The following is a 22,959-nucleotide window of genomic DNA, read 5'->3' as shown; positions in this document are numbered from 1 at the left end:
CACTTGGGATAATGTGTCACAATTTCAATAGGATTAGAGGACTATTTGGAATGAAATTCTTTGGGATCCTTTTTTATCACTAGTTATCATACATGACAGTAGGTGGACTAGTATCAATAGAAGAGTTATGGATAATATTTCCTGTGACACTAGTAAATATTAAATGATGTACATATATTACTAGTATATTTTTTAAAATAAACTAGTATGGTGTTGAATAATGGCTGCAACATTTTGTTGCCCAGCTGGGAAAGGATTAAAAATGTCTATCTACTCTGCATGAATTAAGTTTGACTGATGACCTTGATTATAAAAGATTGTTTTCTGGAACTTGTTTCTGCAAACCTTCTTACACCAATTGTTGATACGTGTAATTACAAATCGCACCTGGCTTCTTTCTCTCTCTAGTAAGTGCTTATTAGTACTGAAGAGGAAGTATTAAGTGCCATTGAGCTTGATCAAAACTGGTGGTAGACAAGTTTAATAGAAGGTGGATATTCAGTGGACAAGACAAAACATTATTTTCATTAGAAGGATGGCAATATTTTCAGCAGAATATCCTCTTCATGTTCATTAATGATAAACATGTCAGTTTTGAATCAACACTTGTCTGATGGGTTAGATAGTTCACATGGCCACTGGCAAGTGACCATAGATGGTATACAGTAATTGTTGGTAGATGCTTTGTTGTCAGCAAAATGCAGTAACCTGTAATTTAACTGTAGCAAGTTTTTCTTTTTGAAGTCATATATAGTTTTTATATTAAATTATCCAGTGATTTTTGAAGACTGGAAACAATCAAAGATCACCCACCCAGCTGCTATTGGAATACATGTATGTGTGTGTGTATACAAAACTGAGGTGGTAAAAATACACTCCTACATGTTGTCATGTGGACAAAGATTATACTTTGTAAGCAATGGGGAAAGTGGGCTGCATGATATTGGATTAGTAACTGGTATTGTTAGAAACAACTACAAATTCAAAACCATTTTTTACAGACTTGAATCTGCCATGAAACTCCTTGGCTTGAAAATAGCAAACAAACCTGACTGATGATACAGAAAGTTCATGTATTTAGCTTGATCATAAAATAACATGTTGACTTTGAGGTATAATTTAAAACATTTTACAACTTTTTTTTCTGGAAAAGAAAGTGTTTAGTATTTAAAACCATATTATGAATAAGAAAAAAATGAGTGGCTAAAAACCTGTTTGATTGAAGTGAATTAATAGCAGGTGTTAGCTGTTTGAAAGTTAAATGCACATTCCTGTGTCTAGGTTTACTCTATATCTAATAGAGTATACATAAGTCTGTTTTTGTAATATATGAGATAAGAAATTGATTGTAGTGACTTGCAGTCAGCCACAATAAGTGCCTGTTTTAGAACTTAAAAAAGGCATTTTAATTATTGATGTGTATATAAGGAAGAACCATTTTGCAGAAGTTGTATATATGATTGGGTAACTTTTTCCGCAAATGAAGACAATGTCAGTTCAGCATTATTTGGATTGACATTTTAATTTTTAAGGTCATTTTAAAATTCATAATGCAGATTGTTTTATAGGGAAAAAGATGTAGATTTGAGTTGAATTAGAACTTGAACAGAAAGGGCAAAAGTTAAAATGTATTTAGAAAATTGACTGTTTTATTAACAGGGATTATTTTGCATAGATTTAGGAACTTTACTACCGTGTATACTCACATGTATGTCAGATCCAACTAAGATTGGCCATTACATAGTGTGCCAGAACATCTGGGTCTTTGCAGTTTGTTATGATTAATAAGTAGAACCAACATCACAGACCCAGATCTGCAGACAGCAAAATAGGGATGGGTCAGTCTTTGCAGTTGAACTTGATTCATTGGCCAGTATATGTGTACAGTGGTTACTAAATTATAATAGTATTTGAGCACGGGTTAAATTGTCTCTTTTGTCATAGACAGTAAAACCTGCACCACCTGTTTATATGGACCACCTGTATGGAAGGACACCTGCATGTAAAAGGCAAAGAGGCATAGCACCCATTTAAACAGAAATCTGTTCATATTGTCATTTATATAGAGATGACCTACCTTTTAGCTGACAGCCACAGTGGTCATCATACACATTTTTGACTTATGGTTAAAATATTCTGTTTGTGTTTTCATTGTACCAAGCAAACATAAAAAATGCTACTTTTTTATTTAGTCTGATACATGTGACACAACTACTTTTGCCCAGTCTCCTCACAGTTTGTTTTCTTTCAGAATATGTCCTGACCTAAGGCTGTTTTGCTCCCTTGGTCATCATAACCTTAGTCAGTCATCTCCGAGAATTAGGACCCATGCGTATTGACTGGATCCTATGTTACTTAGATTGAAGTGCAATTATGAAGCATAAAATGTGAGGCAGTAAGGCATTTTAGTTGTGATTCATTGTGATATGCTGCTTGCAACATGTACCTTGCAGTGACATAAGCCATGTGCTCCATCTTGGCAAATAAAGAATTCCTTAATATTTTCTCCTGCAGATTTGGTAAAATCTTGACATTCTGTACTAAAGCCATTGCAGAGAACAGATTTCATAAAAATGTTATAAAATTTAATTTGATGCAGTATATTTCCAGGTGGCATTTTGCCACCAAATTTACAATTTACATCATTACGGCAGTAGTGGGAGATAATCCACTGTGATATGACTTTTCCTCTCAGTCATAAAATTTCTTAAACACGAAAATTGAGCCAGTAACTCCAAAGCTGCTGTATTATACAGTGTTCGCCCAGCATCATCATGTGTTCATATTTGATATAAGATAAAATATAATTGAAGATCGATTGTTGTTGTTGTTGTAGGATTTAATGCCATTTTTCAGCACACAATAGGCTATACATGGCGGCCAGTATTAATGGTGGAGGAAGAACCTGGGAAAACCCCGGAAAGAACCACCAACCCACGAGAAGCTACTGGCAAACTTTCTCACATACCCACATTGGCTGAATCTGAGACTCAAACCCACGCAGACAGAGCTGAGATGGCACTGATCCGTAACGGAGAACACTTTAAAGCACTTGGCCACTTGGGGCCCCGAAGATTGATAGTCTCCTTAGCATATTGCAATAAAACCATGAGCTCCTTAACCAACACAACATCAAAACAAAGTTATTTTTAGTTGGTTCTACATTATAATGTTGTTGATCTGTCCTTCAGTATGGCTGCTATGGTGGCCATATTGACATGAGACTTGCATCATAAGCCGTCAGATGACTTCTAGTTGATCCGAAATGAAAAGGGTGCAGATGTTGACATCTAATATAGTCATCATAGTAGCCAATGTGAGAACTTTGTTATATTTCAAGAATATCATAGATAATTTGGACACTGCAGTTAAAAAGAAGTTTGGTCTTTTGGAAATTCCTTTTGACCATTTGAGTTACATGTAGTACCTTTGAGGAACTCTTAATTTAGTAATCCACAAATCATTTTATGTCAACAGTATGAACAGTTTGTCCTGCCAACACTGAATGTAACTAAAATTTCTATTTCAGATTATTTATTTGAAGAAGACACCAGAGGAAGCATATAGACCTTTGGTAGCGGGATCAAACCCCCCGTTCTTACCTTTCAGGTAAGCACACAACATTCCTTACATTCTGCAAAATAATTTTTGATTTTTAGTCTTGCAGGCAATTTATTTTATACACTATCACAAAATTAATTAGGTAGATGAGACTTCAGGTTGTGAGTAAAATGGTTGCATTTGTAGTGTTGCTTCCAGGCGGCATTGTCAGTGAATTCACCCCATTCTCGAAGCAATTCCCACAAGAATACAAGCTGTAAGAGGTAAAAATAGCGCAAAGAAATAAAATCCTTGCATGTTAATATAACAGTGCACAATAATTATAATACAGATGTTGTAAATTCAAATAGTTTTATCTTTTTCCTCATTTTAGAACTTGAATTCCCTGGAAATTTGCCAGTGTGCATGTGTATGTAAACGTGCCTGGAATGGTATTGAAATTCAACAACATGGCTGGGGTACATACTGGTAGTTATCAAATTTTGTTTTGTGTGAGTTAACACCATTTTGTAGACATTTGAGGCTATACATGGTGGCCAGTATATTTGGTGAAGGAAGAACCTGGGAAGCCCCTGGGAAGAACCACATACCCACAAAAAGCTACTGGCATGCTTTTTTACATAATCCAGGTTGGTCAAGCTGATACTCAAACCCATGTAGACAGAAGTGAATTTTGAGTGATCTGTTAAGGCGAGCACATTAGAACACTTGGTCACCAGGGGCCCCTGGTACACTGTATTAATCAAGAGTTCTAACTCATTAAATGAAGTGAATAACTCAATTTTTCTGCGGAGTACTGACAGCAGGGGATGTAGATGTCATTCCAATAATGTTGCTGCTTGGTTCAAATACACTGGATGGAAATGCAGCCATTGAACTTGAAATGACAAGGTAGGGACTGCTGCTGAAGTAGATAAACATGGTAGACAATGCATGGATGATGCTTATGTTACTGAGGAGGACGGCCCAAACAAAAATTAAAGCATGATCCAAAGTTTCATGTAGCATTTAGCAAAACCTTTTCATGGTTCAAATTGAACAAAGGAGGTGGCATGATATATGATATGTGTATGAAATAAAAAATAAAAACCCTTTTATGGTCAAGGAGGGTTGTGTACATTTCAGTAAATGTACATTGTAATGAACTAGAGGGTGACAGGAATGGAGACTATTTAATTAGAATCTGCATTAATTGGTAAGTTAGGAAAAATAGTAGCAATTTGATGAGTTACCCCAGCTGTGATACTTCCCCTCCCCCTCCCCCCACCCCCAACCCTTAAATTCCTGGATGCAACACTGCATTTGAGACTAAAAATAAGCACTTGTGAGTGAAAAATATCAACTGGTTGCTGTCTGGTGACCTAAAGAGTCAAAATGTGCTAACTAGAAAATAGTGTACAAGCATATAGGACATACCAAGTTCTGTACAGGCATATAGGGCATACCAAGTTATGTACAAGCATACAGGGCATACCACATTATGTAGAAGCATATAGAGCATACCTAGTTATGTACAAGCATACAGGGCATACCAAGTTATGTACAAGTATGTAGGGCATACCAAGTTATGTACAAGTATGTAGGGCATACCACGTTATGTACAAGCATACAGGGCATACCAAGTTATGTACAAGTATGTAGGGCATACCAAGTTATGTACAAGCATACAGGGCATACCAAGTTATGTACAAGTATGTAGGGCATACCAAGTTATGTACAAGTATGTAGGGCATACCACATTATGTACAAGCATACAGGGCATACCAAGTTATGTACAAGTATGTAGGGCATACCAAGTTATGTACAAGTATGTAGGGCATACCACGTTATGTACAAGCATACAGGGCATACCACGTTATGTACAAGTATGTAGGGCATACCACGTTATGTACAAGCATATAGGGCATACCAAGGTACCATACAAGTATAATGGGCATACCAAGTTACCATATATGCATATAGGGCATGCCAAGTTACCATACAAGCATATAGGGCATACCAAGTTTTTGTATGAAAAACAGCACAGTAAGCACATGCATTTAATTCAAAGAACAATTCCTTTTTTTAATTTGTAAATTTCAAGTTCCTACATAAAGTGGGCATCTTTGCACATGGGAAATAAAGATTACTACTTTTTTAAATGATGTAAATTAGTGACATGCATTATTCAGTGACTAGTCAACAAACTAGCTGCAAACTTAACTGTAGTAGATGGTATAGATCTATAAAATCGCAATCATGAAAACCATTACATTAAAATTACATTAAATTTTTAATAAAACCTCAAAGTAAATTATGCCCAGATAATTAATTGTAAGCATTTAGTCCACTGTTGGCAAACTATTTCTCATGGTATTAAGAAAGCCTTTTTGTGTGATCTACCATTCGAATGGTATAAACTACGGTGGTTTCAGTCATTTTCATAGAGTACTTGTTTTCATGGATTTTTGTTCTTGCCCCAGACCCAATGAGAAATTGACCACATGTGATGAACAAGACTGCCAAACAATTTCTTACAGAAACATTTCTGGAGATCAACAGAATTATTTGATAAACCAACATCATTCCTTGTATTGTTTCAGTACACAAGTATATATACAGTATCTGGTAGCTGTAATTTCCACTCACTGCCTTAAATTGTTATGATGTGAGATAAGTAAGGATAGAGAGAAATAAAAAAAAGGATAATGTATTCAAACTCTGGTAATGCTAAACACGATACTTTTACCATGTGTATGTGAAAAGTATACTTGATACTTATGCTCAGCTTATTCAGATCGATTTGTCATTTAAGTGAATCTATTGTCAGGAAAATTTACATTTTTCTGAAAGCACATCTCATTTTATCCATGCCTGTGTAATCCAGCTGAACAAGACTGTACAATAATATAACTACTCTTTGTCACACTGTCACTGTATATACTGTACACTAATTACAACAGAGTACTGAAGCTCACATTTTACTGTGTTTTGGACAAAACCACTGAATCATCTTTGTCAGTCTGCTGGTACTCAATAATGGTTGCCAGATAAATAATCCTGAAACTGTTGAATTAATCAAGCCCAGGTTTTTCAAAGTTACAAATATTTGGTCCAGTCTTTCACACATTTTAGGGTGATCTGCAGTTATTATGAATGAAATGCTTAATTGATAAGGTTTTAAGGTCCACTAATACATTAAGCTGATCTTCACTTATGGCATCTTTCCCTATCCTGATGGCCTCCATTACCTGTTTAGCATGCTGGTTGTTGACGTGTGAATTATAATTTTTCTTTGTCATCTTTTTATTATTACCAAGGTTAGTGGTTGAAGATGGTTTGTACATGAAGCAGGTTTAAACAAAAGAATCATTCCATTATGTATCAGTTTAGTTAGAATTCTTCACACTTTGATTGGTTATGAATACATAAAGTTTTGACATTACCTGATAATGGCATTATGCGAGGGACAGCATGCTATGTGTTTGTTTCATATGTGGAATGACGACAGAATCGTAATCATGAGGATCCTAGTTGAATATTACTGCTCTTTAGCCAGTGTTAGTTTGATAGTGGTCATCAAAAAGTACAGATGATGCAACTTTATCGACAGTGTTTTAAGTGTGCTGTATTAACCGATTAGCTTAGTGTTCCTGGCTGCGTAGGCTCCATTTTGATGTTTAAACAGTTCGATGAAAATGCCATGTAAGTAATTGATCTTGACAGGTGTTTGAATTGTGCCATTAAAGCAACTTAAGTTTATTGTTGGTAAACTTTTGTTCTTTTGTATTCTTTATTTTGGGTTTTTGTACAGGTTATTTCATGAAATTAATTGCCTACAAATCTGTAAAAAGTAAATTCATGAATTTAAGTACCCATGAAAATGTTTTTTGTTTTGTTTGCAAAACCACGAAAATTGGGACCAGTGAAAATAATTAAAACTACAGTATGTTCTTGGGGCAAGTTTCACGTGCTCAGTGCATGTTTGAAATGATAGTATTTGATCACTGGGAAAGCACTTACATGTTACTCAAATAGAGCCGTCTAATCAGAAGTATGTTAAATTTGTCTTAATTAGGCATATGCTTAACACATTAAAACCCTATGATTAAGGCTTGATGATTAAGATTGTATTAGAAGTCTGCAGTGTTTACAAAATACCCCTTGGCTATCAAGTTGCAGGTCGTGCTAGTTAGTTCCACAGCAGGGAGTAAAATATTCAGTTTGTTAGTTTTTATCGAGCTCTTGACACCAAAGAGGTAAATTGACCTGTTTGCAGAAGAAAATATTGGGATGACTACAAACAGGAATGTTCTGTCAAGTACATGCACTTTGTAGTGTTTGGATGATAAACAAGGTGACTCTGCCTGTGACATGTTTAACAGTCACCTGTACCAAACTGTATGCATCATACAAGTATTATTGTTTAACCGTGCTAGATAAACTTGTTCCACTTGGAGATAATGCATCATGCTATTATGTGCCAATATGATGGAGGGTTATCTCAAGACTGTATAGTCGAGTTTCCTTCAACCCTTCTCTCAGCATTTTTAGATATTTTGGCATTTATGTTGGAGTGACATGGACTGAAGACTATAGTGTGTTAAGAGATTCTATGTTGTCTTGAGGGATTTATTTCCCATGTAATGTTTTTTATATTAAAAAAATTATGTTTAAATGTAATTGTATCCAGTCAGACTGGTACATAGTTTACACAGTCAAATTCTGAATTTATCACTAGCCCTTTCCATTTGGATGTTAGTTTTATTTTTGCCTGTACATTTAAAAAAAAATTTGATTCCTTTTATTATGATGGAATCAGCAATCACAGTCCCCTTCTAAAGCAAATTGTCGTCAACTTCTGTTCAAGGTTTTTGCATTAAGCTTTATCTTATATATACAACAGCATAAATAGTCATGTAATTAAATGGATGCATTCATTGTCATGTAATTAAATGAATGCATTAATCCTGTCATGTAATTAAATGAATGTATTCATCCTGTCATGTAATTAAATGAATGCATTCATCCTGTCATGTAATTAAATGAATGCATTCATCCTGTCATGTAATTAAATGAATGCATTAATCCTGTCATGTAATTAAATTAATGTATTCATCCTGTCATGTAATTAAATGAATGCATTCATCCTGTCATGTAATTAAATTAATGTATTCATCCTGTCATGTAATTAATGTATTCATCCTGTCATGTAATTAAATTAATGCATTAATCCTGTCATGTAATTAAATTAATGCATTAATCCTGAGAACACTTTTGTATATACTCTCATGTAAGTCTGGTTCAGTTGCAAACAACATATGCCCAGATTTGCTGTCACAAAATGTGCCAGACAGATTAGGATCTATCTTGTTTGTTTGATTTGACCTCAATCTGCTGGTACCTTATTCAATAGTCTGTCTGGGTATTTACAGTTGCTCCCAACTTATAAGAAAGTATAGACTGTACTTCTACCACCAAGAGTAATTGCAGCGATGTACTTATTTTGCAAAGGCAGATTCTTTTGTTTTATCATTAGACCTCAGTTACTTGCTTGAACAGTCATGAAACTATTAGTGTATTCATTACATTATTAAGGAGTAATTTGGTGACCAACATTCCACAGTGACTCCATTACAGGTAGTTTTTTGTATCATACATACAGCAAGGTTCTCTTTAATCATGTCCCCCCACCACTGAAATAAGCACGCTATCTGGTTTTACGTCATGAGTACTAATGTTTTTTTTTTAAGGATGATGTGACAAAAACAGTTCAAAATGTTGTCTTTAGTATGGAATAAACTAGATTGCATTACTGTATATTGTGACAGAAAACAAGATGATATGTATTACATATAAATAATACAAATTTAAGTTTTAAGTTTAGTGTCTCATTTGCTCTTTGTTTACAGAGATGCATCCTTTGGGGCATGTACATACAACCTGACATTGTTGGATTGTTTACATGGTTTAAACAAGGTAAGTAATATTTCGGGGATGATACACAGCTGGTGACCCATTTAGATTATTTGTATGAATGACTAATATCAGTGTTTACCAGTGGCATTAATGCCTTGTACTAGAGCAGTGTACTATTAGAGGAACAAAATGTCATATTGATTTATTTTTACAAAGGATTCAGTTTTATAAATTTATATTCACCTTCACCTTTTGCATTCCATGGTGATGAATATCCTTTCAGCATACTTATAAAACAAAATGGTCAAAAAAGTGATTTTATTTAAACCTTTTTAGAGAACTCCTTAAATAAAAATTAAATCTCATAAATTTGATTTGCTGAAGCATTCAAACCATGGGTAAATTATAATATTTGCTTATGCACCCTCACTGCGGGGGGGTGGGGGTGGGGGCATTTTTTTCTTCATCAGGTCCTGTTCTGTCATTCCTATCTACAGTACAACTCATGCAGTTTTTCTAAACCCTGCGCTTCATGGTGGTGGTAGAGAGAGGGAGAGTGGAGATTATCAAGGAAATAAAAACACAACAGTCTCTTTGTATGTCCTGACTTAGTTGCAGTAGCATCTCAGAGAGAATAGCTAGCTATACACATCACACTTTATTGCAACTCATCATCCGATGAATATAGCTGTGTGGATGTGGTCTCCATGGTTGAGAGAGAGAGAGAGTATGTGTATGTTAGTTATTTTGTGTTCGTTTTCCTATTGTATACGATACATAATCCAGAAAAATGAAATGAACTACTTCTGAAGCATTTCTAGATCATGAACTCTCTTAAGTAAACCTTCTCTGTGTCACTATCTCTCTCTCTCTCATAGAATTTGGAATCCCAATTACTTCTCCACAAGTTATTGCAATCAGTTGCATGTAACATTTGAAACTTTTTTTAATGTACATTACATGAATTCCCCAATTGCCTAGTTTTTTTCAATTAGTTGACTTATCTTTCTCACCAAGTCAGAAAGATGTTCCTACCATGAATATTCTTCTACTATGTTTTGAAGGATCTTTTATCAATGTGAGTTTGAGAATCAATGCTAAAATACTTATTAACAATAACCAAATCTTACTTTTTCGATGATTGACATATTGAAGTTTTTAGGCAATTCTTCAGAATTAAAATTTAGAGAGTTTTAATCTACACGTACAGAAACAGATCTGGAATAGTTTGTAAGTGGTAAGAAAAGTAATACTGTAATAGACATTAAAATAAGGAAAAAGAAAGAAATTTTCCTTCCAGTGCATGTGAACTCACAGATTTGTGCTCCAAAGTCAAATGTGTGTCCCACACTTTATCCACTTGGTTACAGTAGCTATAGCAGTAAAACACTGTACCGCGTACAGAAACCTGCTAAATACTATTCAAAGAAATTATGTTTACAGATTGTTTTTGGCTCAATAACCAAATGCAGTAACAGTCACATAGACTCACAAACAGGAAACTGCATACTTTAATATCTGCATCTAAATAGTGAAAGAAATAGATCAATATTAAATTAGCTTTCCATGTGATTTGCTATATTTTCCATGTTATTGTATTTTCCTTTACAAAAATGATAGGATTCATATGGAGACAATACATACATGTAGAATACGCTAAACTTGTTCGAAATTAAAACCTGAACATCTGAGATCTGACAGTTTTCCACATTATTATTCATTTCAGCCGTAATTTGACTTTTGATTATTTACACACAGCTATCAAACTTCTGTTTTTAATGTCCTGACCCTAGTTGGGACTGTTAAGTAAAACACACCAAGCTGCATGGCTTCCTGTGATTATACACACATTTCCCAAGCTGAAATTGACATCTTTTTATGCTGATCCATAAGATTGTTGACAATGGCCACTGCCTTGATTTCTGTAAACATCTGCTGAGGTCAAGTTTTTTTAAGAAGAGACTATCAAGTATTATAAAAAGTTTGGGGGGTGGGGAGTATGCTTGAAGAACAATTACATTGTCCTGAATTATTTGTATAAAAACAAACCCATTCTGTTCCTTATTTTTCTTGAACCAAATTTATCTTATGAAAGGAAAAAAATATTCATTGGAAAGAACATTCTCCTTTTATAAATTAAATGGTCATTCCCTTATAGTACACAGGCAGTCAGAGTTGAATTAGTTCAAGGTGTGTAAATTCAGCCTTGTGACTGTACTGTTACTTCTTTAAGGACTAAACATTTGGTTCAGTATAAATTCAGTATTTTTGTTTGTTTGCTTGGTTTATTTAAACAAACTTGTTATAAGTTTGGAATTTTATTTTCCACATCTCGGAGGATTACTTTTCCATTGTAACAAATAGGATAAATGTATGCTCTTCAAGAGAAGCTCTATGTGTGCCTCACAAAGTTGGTGCATAAGTTTCTTGAGATTTGTTTGAGCATACTGGCATGTAGGGCTTTCATGTGTGTACAAATAATGTCAACACTCCATCAGATCCTTTTAAAAACTCTTTAAATCACGTCTTTTCAAAAACCACTGAACAGAATTTTATCAGATTTGATAAATAGCATAATGGCAGGAAAACCTTTCAAGCTTGTTAAAAGGATATGGCCACTGTTACTAAAAATAGTTGTATGTATGTATTCTGATTTAATGACATATCCATACAAAATAATGTCTATGATGTTGACGGAAGTAATACGCTAAAAACAGTAAATATAAAACCTTGCTCAAACTTTTTAGAAGATCAACTGTTATAAATAAATGTAAACATGAAAATCTGTAAGATAAAAGATAAAAAAGTAGAACTGATAATATCTTATAAAATGTACTAAATCTAGAAAAATGGCTCTTACCAAAAAACAGATCAATCTTGAAATTACTTTTTCAATGTCACTGACTAGAAATTGACAAACTCAGTGGAAAACATCCTTGCATGAAGACCTTTCAAGCTGTACAAATAATGTAATACTGATCTGCCATCAGCTATGACCACCAGTATTATACAGATGTAAAAACCTTTAAATTATATCGATTACCCTTGAAATATTACTAAATATAGAAAAATACTTTCCTGTGACAGAAGGGGAATAGTCCTGGATGATGACTGTTGAGAATCATGTTTGTGTTAATCCTGAGTTCTCCCCGTTGCAGAAAATTTAAAACCTTAAAAAGAATAATTTAAGGTAAAATGATTAGTAAATTTCATTAAAACAACTATTTTAATTTTGCAATCTAATATACCTTTGGGATTAAATTGAATAGTCTGTAATTTGAAAATTAAGAAAAATATCAGCTAGAAATATAAAGAGTTAATGTAAGTAGATGAAGTGGTTTATGGAATAGATTTTCTTGGAACAATGAAGTGTATCCAGATTTAATTGCTATCAGTGAAGTGTGTCCAGATTTAATTACCACCAATGAAGTGTATCCAGATTTAATTACCATCAGTGAAGTATGTCCAGATTTAATTACCACCAGTGAAGTGTATCCAGATTTAATTACCATCAGTGAAGTGTATCCAGATTTAATTACCATCAGTGAAGTGTATCCAGATTTAATTACCATCAGTGAAGTGTGTTCAGATTTAATTACCACCAATGAGGGGCCCCGAGTGGCCGAGTGGTCTAAAGCGCTCTTCGTTACGGATCACTGCCATCTCACCTCTGTCTGCGACGGTTCGAGTCTAAGATTCAGCCAATGTGGGCATGTGAGAAAGCTTGCCAGTAGCTTCTCGTGGGTCGGTGGTTCTTTCCGGGGTTTTCCGGGTTCTTCCTCCACCATTAATACTGGCCGCCATGTATAGCCTATCGTGCTGAAAAATGGCGTTAAACCCCACAACAACAACAACAACAACCACCAATGAAGTGTATCCAGATTTAATTATGATCAGTGAAGTGTATCAGATTTGATTACCATCAGTGAAGTGTATCCAGATTTAATTACCATCAGTGAAGTGTGTCCAGATTTAATTACCATCAGTGAAGTGTATCCAGATTTAATTACCACCAGTGAAGTGTATCCAGATTTAATTACCATCAGTGAAGTGTATCCAGATTTAATTACCATCAATGAACCAAATATCTAGACCTCTTATTTTTAGAATGCCATCCCTGGAAATGTTCTGTCCATAAACAGGACATAAAGAAGAAGAGAAAAAAACAACATAATGAATTCCAGATTGTCAGAATGTTTCAACTGGCTTGCATTTAATTTCGTTTATGGGCGACTGTATTAGACATCTTACTCCTTAAGATGCTTACTGTTTTGCCCAGTTGGAATAGTTGGTTCAGATTTACAGCAAGACACATACAACACAAATTTTAAAGTAGTTTTATGTATGAAACTATCATATAATCATTGCATTGCTGAAAAATGCTAACAAGGTCATGTTTTTAAGTATACAATGAGGTTGCAGTAAAAGTAGGGGGAAAATAACAAAAGTAGGACCAACCAAGCATTTATTTTTTTTAGCATCAAATCACAAGCACTTTTATTATTTTTCTTTTGGCCTAATAGGCAATGTGGCAACTGAGTGCACCAAAGGTTTCTTTTCACTCCAGTTTTTTGTTTGCTTTCACAAGCTTGTATATGTAGTTTTAGGTGAGCAGTATCAGGCAACATGGGCCTCTTCAGGCGTAGTTTACTGAGATTATTCTAAATGACGTAGCTAATAGTTTCGTATTCAAGTGCCTCTTTGGGGATACATAAGTTTCGAGAGGCTAGTACCAGCTTCTTTACCTGCTGATTGTGAAATTTGTCTGACCCTGAATTTAATTTTTAGATTTTAATGATGAAGCAACAAAATGTTGTTTACACCAATAAGGAGAAAAAGTTTACCTTGGACAAATGTTTGCTTTCTACTCGACTACAAAATTATAGTAAGGTCAAAGGTTAAATGAACAAGACTAATATGTCTGGTTGGGTTTGCATAGTTTGTTTCTGAGTTTCAACTGATTGTATACAAACTATTGGGGGGGGGGCCGAGTGGTCTAAAGCGCTCACCGTTATGGATCATTGCCATCTCACCTCTATGTGAGTTCGAGTCTCGGATTCGGTTAATGCAGTGATGTGAGAAAGCTTGCCAGTAGCTTCTTGTGGGTCGGTGGTTCTTTCAGGGGTTTTCCCAGGTTCTTTCTCCACCATTTATACTAGCCGCCATGTATAGCCTATCTTGTGCTGAAAAATGGCATTAAATTCTACAATAACAACAAACTATTAGGTATATTTTTTTACCTCATTTGGGTACATGTTACTATTCTTTACTGGCTTTGTGTTTGAATAAGATAGCAAAATATTAATTTAATATTAAATAATATTTGCATGATCAGGTAGTTTCCAACTTGTCAGTAATGACTAGATTCAAAAATAGGAATTTCATGTGCTGTTTTAGTGCAAATGTTTTTTGTGTGTTTAGAAATGCCACTTTGTAATATTTTGCACATAGTGTGTACATAGTAATTGATCATGTAAGAATAATAGCTGTGCATGCTTTTCTGTGTGTAAACATTTGATGAAGCAGCATGGATGGCCTTTAAGCCCTTATGCTCTGGCAGCTGTTTGAACACAGTCTAAGGCGTTTGATGCCCAACTGGTACTGACCCAACTTATATTATACTGCTAAAGTGGCCATCTTGAAAATCTTATAACTACCACTTCTAGATGGCTGGTCATATAAACATTTCACCAAGAGACTTCTTATGATGTCTGGTGGTACATAAATGGTGCTAATCTGATACAAAATGTGGCAGCTTTGACATCCAGTTTGGAAATCTTGCTATCATTGCTCCTTCAAGACGATTCCATACCAACAAGGGATTTCTACCAGAAGACTTCTTATCATGCCTTGTATGGACCTAGATTAAAATGGTCCAAACTGACATCCAGTATTTCTACACAGCAGCTAATTTGAAAATCTTTTCACTGAAGAATATCATAGATGGTTTCAACACTCCACAGTTAAAAGGAAGAAATCATTATATCTTGAATTCTGGAGATTTTTACACAGTAGAGCAATATTCCCTTCAGTGGACTCTTGTTTTATGGTTTGTTTTTTTTTGTATCACTGTAATGAAACAATATGACTACTTGAATAATGGTCTATGGTCTTCACTGAGAAGTAATTTTTATAAGAAAATGTCTAACTGGCTTCCTAACTCATTTTGTTTATTTCTGTATGTCTTCATCTTTCCAGGCACTAGCAAATGGATTCTTCAATTTTGAGACATTTGATGTTGATGAGTATGAACATTATGAGGTGAGTGTCAAATTTTACATTCCTTATTAATGCATGCACAATCACTGAAAGGCATACGTTTTTTTATCCGACCAAACATTTGCATAAAGCTCTTAATAAGTAATTTTCACCGCTAATTTTCATCCAGCTGATGATTAAAATTAATTTTTAGTTCTATTGATCATAGGCAAGAAATGTTTATAGGATGGCTTGTAGTCTATCATCTGACATCCATTGTCTGATGTCTGTCTCTTAACACAAGTTTGTTATTACAACTTCTCTGAAACTACTTGGAGGATTGCCATAAAACTTTACACACATTTATCCCAAGGTCTAGTTGGTCCTAAATGAAAATGGTGCTGTTCAGACACACAATATGGCCTTTACAGTGGCCATTTTAAGAATCTATGTTATCACTTCTCCTGAATTGATCATCATATCATACCAACATTGGGTTTTAAGTAAAAGATTTCATCTGTCTAGTTGGACCTAAATAAAAATAATGACATCCATTTGTGAAAATCTTGTTATTTCTTTCTGGACAGAAAGTGTGTCTTATAATACATTGATGTCTTCAAGGGCTAGGTCACAGGTCAGTATTTTACATTTTCTGTAATAGTTTCGATTCTGCTCAGTTACCTTAAATGCCATTTAGGTTTAGGGATGAAATTTGGGCTACTTATAAGTTATAAATTATCCCTTGCACCACATCAAGGTCATCTCCTTAGAGTTATGGTCATGAGTCAGTATTTTAAGTTTTCCATTATTACTTCCTCTCCATAACTGAGCAGCCAGAGCAAAAGATGAAACTTAATTTAATTGAACATTAGCTTGTGTGTTAATATCACATTTGGAGTCATGTTGCTGGTCACAAGTCAGTATTTAAAATGTTATGTTTCATTCTTTTTTGTCCCATTGTGTAACATTAATGACATTTGAGATTAAGGAATGAAGCTTGTCATGTTTGTTGAGCTCTTCATTGGGGTCCTATCTTTAAAGTCAGTATTTTGAAGTAACGTTTTCCCTTCTAATCTATAACTTGTGAGCTATTAAGAGAAACAAATAAAATTTGGTATACTTACATATAACTAGAAAATGTGCTGTATTCCACATTTAGGGCCCTATCTACAGGGTCTATAATTACCCCCTTGCAGTTCGTTTGTTACACCATAATATTTTGGACTGATTTCACCTACACATGAATATTGACAAGTGGATACATGTTGATGATAGTTAAGTGAACCATATCAAAATAAGGACAATTATAGCCATATTTCATGCTTGAATAAAGTTTTTTCGTCAGTTCACTCATTATTCCCTCAAAATATTGCATCCTATTTCACTGAAACATTGGCATGTAGGTAAATCTGGTTAAAAGTAACTCCACCATATCAAACTAGGTCAGCATGACCAAATTTGCATGCTTTAGTAACGTTCGTAAGTTTAGGTGCTCATTTTTTATTCCCTCAATATTTTGGACCCTGTTTTGCTTACACTCATGAAAATTAGTAGGTGTCACTGTGATCCTGTGTTCATATTTGAGTGACTTTTACTTTTGGTGTCTGTTCATTGCAGCTGCAGTATCTTATTTCACTTATAAAAATTGCTATTTTCAGGCTTGAGTGATTCTGATATTGTCAACTATACCAGTCTGCATTTTGTTGAATACTCCAAATGTGCTTGTGATGGTTGTGGGGATTTCTCACTCTTGCTCATGCTTGCTTTGTTTTTGGTTTATATCTGTAAAGCATTTTGAGGTTCAGGGATGAACCATGGTGAACTTAATATGTCTTGGTTTGATGGCATCCCATGTACTACAGACAAGGTTTTCTCTTCAAGGTCAAAGTCACTGGTCAGTTTCTTCCCCATGTCTGCACTTTGACTCAAATGTTCTTTGAGATAAAGACATGCATCTTGTTTACTTCCGATGTATGTTTAATAAGTACACAGCTGTCACAAGGATCATATACATATTTCATCTTTGTGTAAATTTGTTTTGGATAGCTCACCATGGTAGGCTGTGGAAGTGGGAGATGGTGATAATTCACTGAAATGCTGGTCGAAATGGAAAGCTGTAAAATGGTTTTGGTTATTCATTGATAATTTAGTTTTTGATTACAGTTATATTTTCGATTTGCAGGTTGCAGTAAAGATAACTTACTCAGAAAGATTAAAAAAAGATGAAAAGTTGTTGGCAGATATATTATTTAATAATGTATGAAAATGTTCACCCAACTGCTGACAGCATTAACCAGTAATGCACCAATAGATAAAGTCATGGAAAGGCAAACTGGGGTCAGTAACCTTGTTGGTTCTGATGCACATTGAAGCAAAGAGTTTTATATACATACAAGTGTTTTATTCTGTTTGCATAATAATGTACCTTTTTGGCATCTTATTTTGGGGATTGTAATGAACTTTTACAAACTTTGCTTAAAAGCCTGTCCACACTTGATTACTTAAGAGAATCTTTCCCAGTGTATCAAAACTATGTAGCAGTTTTTGAGATACTTTGGCATAAAGCTGATATATATTTCATATAATTTAGCCCAGGTTGTGTTGACCCACGACATGTAACTACTAACACCAGGCCATAGTTAATTAGATAAGTAGGTGCTAAGCCAGGTTGATTGACATGGTGGAAAGGTCTTTTTTTTTTTTCTTCTGGAAAATTTTCTTCAGTTTCCAAACCTTCCCTTGAAAGTTCTTCAAAATCATATTTCCTGTTTAAAAAAATACATATAATATGTGTAGGGAAACTTAAATTGCTGCTAAATTTTGCTGAGAATCTTATGACAGTGTTAAGTAAATATTCATTAACTGTTGTCATTTTGTCTGATGTAACTGTTTTAAAGTAGCTTTACAAATTCATATTTGTTTTCCAGAAAGTTGAAAATGGAGACTTCAACTGGATTATGCCAAACAAATTCCTAGCATTTTGTGGCCCTCACCCCAAAACAAAGATAGAAAATGGTAATGCTGTGAAACGTGGACTCATTTACATTGGAAAATTTGCTTTTGCTTTTCTTATTCCTCATTAAAGACTGAACATCTTTGAATATAGTACAGACACTGAATTCCACTCAAATTCGCTTAAGGTAATGACAGACAGCGAATTCCACCCAAATTTACTTGAATATATGACAGAGTGAATTCCATTCAAATTCACTTGAATAAGGACAGAGATTGAATTACACTCAAATTCACTTGAATAAGGACAGACTGAATTCCACTCAGATTCACTTGAATAAGGACAGAGACTGAATTCCACTCAAATTCACTTGAATAAGGACAGAGATTGAATTACACTCAAATTCACTTGAATAAGGACAGACTGAATTCCACTCAGATTCACTTGAATAAGGACAGAGACTGAATTCCACTCAAATTCACTTTTTGAGTAAGGACAGAGACTGAATTCCACTCAAATTAACTTTAATATAGGACAGAGACTGATTTCACTCAAATTCACTTGAATAAAAACAGAGACTGAATTACACTTAAATTCACTTGATGTTAGGACAGAGATTGAATTCCGCTCAAATTAACTTTAATATAGGACAGAGACTAAATTCCACTCAAATTTGTTTTAATATAGGACAGAGACTGAATTCTGCACAAATTCACTTGAATAAGGACAGAGACTGGATTACACTCAAGTTTGCTTGATGATAAGACAGAGATTGAATTGCACTCAAATTAACTTGAGGGTGAAAGATGGTTTGCCAGTCTTTTATTTCAGATAACTTGACATAGTTGTGCAGTGCTCTGTTGAGACTTTTTGGAAAATGGAAATCAGTGCCCATATTTAGTCTAAATGTTAAACATGATAATCCAGAACCAGAAACTGTAAGTTATTGGGATACAGCCACTGTCCACTGAGATCCAAGTACAAGCTATTTACCTTGTGCATTGTTGAAGATGTTAATGATGAATATAAATGTATCTTAACTCTTTAAATAATTTCAATATGTATATAGTTATTTCTTTATATTGCTTGAGAGCTAGATAAGATTTCAATACGTTGGTTATATTGCACCAAGGCTTAGAACTTCATTTGTTGTAATTTTGACAGGAATTTTGTTTTCAAGAGGTCATTTATCATGCTTTAAAAAAACATTAAACAGGTTGACATCTGTGACAGGTGGCAGAGGGTGCACTTAGATGGTTCTGTTTGATTACTATATTCTCACCGTTATTAAGTATTATCATTGCATACATCTATGAAATGACCGAGCTTCTCTTGATTGCATAGTTTATTTTAGTCAAATGCATTATAATAAAAAGAAAAAAGAATGCTTTTGGTGGGAGAAGTAATCTGACAACATTGGATTAAAAACTTCAGGTTAACTTTTGAGCATACTTTAAATGCATTTTTTGAAACTAAATGCAGATATATTGCTTGTCTTGGGCTCTATCTATTTTGACTGATTGATATCATATTAGTAAAGTATTATTAATTATGATCCTAAAGTAAAGTAGGTAAGGTCATTGTTGCAATTTCCAAATATGTGGCAAATCTTTATTTTCTTTCTTGTTTATTTAGAAAGCAATATTACTGGCTCAAGGAAGTAGGTCTTCAGAGAGGTTTAAGAAAAGCAAATGTAGCCATTTTATAAACTAACATGCACTGATTGTGTGATGACTGTAATAAGATGACTTCAGGGTTTGAGAAATGTAAATTACTTTTGTAAAATGTGCACTAAATAAATGTAAGTAATTTTAGATATATTTTTGTATGTGGAAACATTGGCACATACAATGTATTTCAGTCTTCAGTTCTTGTCTCCTTTTGAAAAATATCCATTGTTCAGGTCTGAAGGTCATTGTGTTTGCTGTTGTTACATTTTGAAGTATTCTCAAACGCTGAAACCATCTAAAGAAATCCTACAATAACAAATCATGTTTATAAATTTATATTTTCAGGAATCTGTTGACTACAAACGGATTTGTACAGATTAATCAAAGTTGGGCTAAAAAACAACATCCATAAATGTGCAGGGAACATTCATTTTTTATTCTTTGAATTCCATCTTTATTCTTTGTTGTTTATGTTCTTTCTTAATATTATGTTCAGATATTTGATTAAAACTTGTTAATGTAGTGAGTAGTTCCCGGTTTGGAATGTTGATTAATATGTCAAATAACCCAACTTTGAAAATCTGATACAGTCTAAACACAGAGAAAACACTCAGAAAGGTCATTTTGTTAATTATTTTTTGTATTTGTTCATTAAATTTTATTATTTTTTTTGATGTTTTAATGCTGCAGCGAGTTGAGAACGGTGACTTAAACTGGCTCGTTCCCCAGAAGCTACTAGCATTTAGCGGTCCTCATCCCAAGAGCAAGATAGAGAATGGTATGAGTAAACTAGCGGTATGAGATTTCCATAAATCAGGCCACCATTGTCTTTCTTCCATTCCAGAATTGTTGTGGAATTTTTATGATTCTTTAATAAATATTTTCTATTTTTCCTAATTGAGAAAATTCTGAAAAATCCGAATTTTGCAGTACAAGGTTTTGAACATGAGTTCTTAGTGTGGGTAGGAAGAAAAGCCAGTCAACTAAACTATAAATATATGTTAAAGGAAGGGAGCAGAAAAAAAGAAGATACAGACAATTCAGGAGGAAAACTAGCGTTTATGTTTATTAGTTTGGCCAGAAATGTTGAAGATGTTCAATGGATGGTGTGTTGTGTACCAGATTGGGGACCTGTCTTCAATTTTAGTGTTCCACATCACACTTTCCATTCCACTCTATGATTTTAGAGCCATTTAAGACCAAGAGATGAAACTTGTTTATATATACACCCATCACTTGAAGGTATGTCTTGTATCAATTGGCAGTGGGGATCTTTAAGGTCAAGGTCATGACTTTGTATTTCATATTTCCATCAAATTTTCATCTATAACTTGGAAGTTGTTTGAGGTAAGGAAATGAAACTTGGTATCACCAGGTGTTGTGTATCACATAGGCAGTACTATCTTCAAGGTTAAGGTCATGACTCCATATTTTGCTTCCATCCTACTTTCCCATAAGCTCTGTAACTTTAAAACCATTTTACAGTTAGCAGTGAAACTTGGTATACATGCACATCATCACTAGAAGTTAAGTTGAATACTGCATTTAGCGTCCTATCATTAAGGACAAGGTCACAGCTCAGTGGTACTTGTTTTCCATCACACTTTTACACTCTATAACATTAGAGCTGTTTGAGATTATACAATGCTATACTTATATGTCATTTGGTGGCGTGTTGTGTAAATCATTTGGGGATAGTATCTTCAATATCAGTCTCATGATGTTTATCTGTTGAATATTTATATTGTACTTTTGTTTCCACACTTTAATTTTAGAAACATTTGAGATCAAGGAAGAAAAATGTGGAATAGCTATTTATCATCACAGAATGTGGTGTTCATGTACAACATTGCTGGTTTTATCATCAGGGTCAAGGTCACAGGTTTAGAGACCACATTGCTGATCCTATCATCAGGGTCAAGGTCACAGGTCTACAGTTTAGGTATTGGTCACTTTGGCCTCCTGCTTTATAACTTGTATGATGTTTAAGACAGATTGATGAAGCTTTACATAATTCTATATTGTCACAAGAAGGTGTGTTGCATTTGCATATTTGATGCCTTTTCTGTATTTAAGCATTTTTGTTTGTTTTGTTTTGCTTTATATTGTAAAAGTTTATTTCGATAGCATCTCATTGTATCACAGTGAAGATGTTATCTCCAGGCTCTAGGTGACGTACCCTTTGTAAGCCATTTTCTGCACTTTTCCTATAAGAATCTTTAATATACAGCAGTGAAACTTTGTTACTTGTTATGTCTACCAGGAAACTTTATCGCTTTGTCTTAAACGTCATAGTCAGATTTTATAATTGTGAATTTTTTAGGACCTCACCATCTTTGGCAGGGGAGAAATATTTATTCAGTTTGCTTGTTGAAGTCACTTTGCCTTTTGCAGGGGATGTTTCATTGCCTTATGAATCCAGAATTACATAATATTGGGCATGCATTATGCAAGTGGACAAATTGAAGACCAGAAATAAACAAAACATTTTTTAAAAACAATGTTTTTTTCATCGAAAAAGTCACACTTTTTGAGGGAGTTGATGGTGAACAATTCATGATAAGTGGATAACAGATAGTGAAACTGTAATGATTTAAATTTGCTCATTACACTGTGAAAGCTATATAGGAGTCAAACTGATTGTGACCCTCAATATGGCATAGTTAGGAAAGCTTAGCA

At 34.3% G+C, this 22,959-nt stretch overlaps 1 protein-coding gene across 9 annotated transcripts in view; it reads left to right on the top strand.

Moving 5' to 3' along the window:
* Positions 1-22,959, top strand: part of LOC149807999 (dual specificity protein phosphatase CDC14A-like) — a 107,751-nt gene that overhangs the window by 31,649 nt on the left and 53,143 nt on the right. For 8 of the 9 annotated variants that reach the window (XM_089972296.1, XM_089972278.1, XM_089972288.1 and 5 more), the window contains exons 5-8: positions 3,530-3,609; positions 9,453-9,519; positions 15,658-15,720; positions 18,585-18,672. In XM_089972296.1, coding sequence (XP_089828422.1) covers positions 3,530-3,609; positions 9,453-9,519; positions 15,658-15,720; positions 18,585-18,672 — 298 coding nt within the window. Of the gene's footprint in view, positions 1-3,529; positions 3,610-9,452; positions 9,520-15,657; positions 15,721-18,584; positions 18,673-20,970; positions 21,059-22,959 lie in introns of all 9 variants that reach the window. The other variant, XM_089972235.1, reaches the window with a different exon arrangement.

This window comes from Sinohyriopsis cumingii, chromosome 1, assembly GCF_028554795.1.
Source record: "Sinohyriopsis cumingii isolate HCF-2022 chromosome 1, ASM2855479v2, whole genome shotgun sequence".
NCBI lineage: Eukaryota > Metazoa > Mollusca > Bivalvia > Unionida > Unionidae > Sinohyriopsis > Sinohyriopsis cumingii.
The sequence above is the reverse complement of the archived record's forward strand: the minus strand, read 5'-3'. Positions and strand labels throughout refer to the sequence as shown.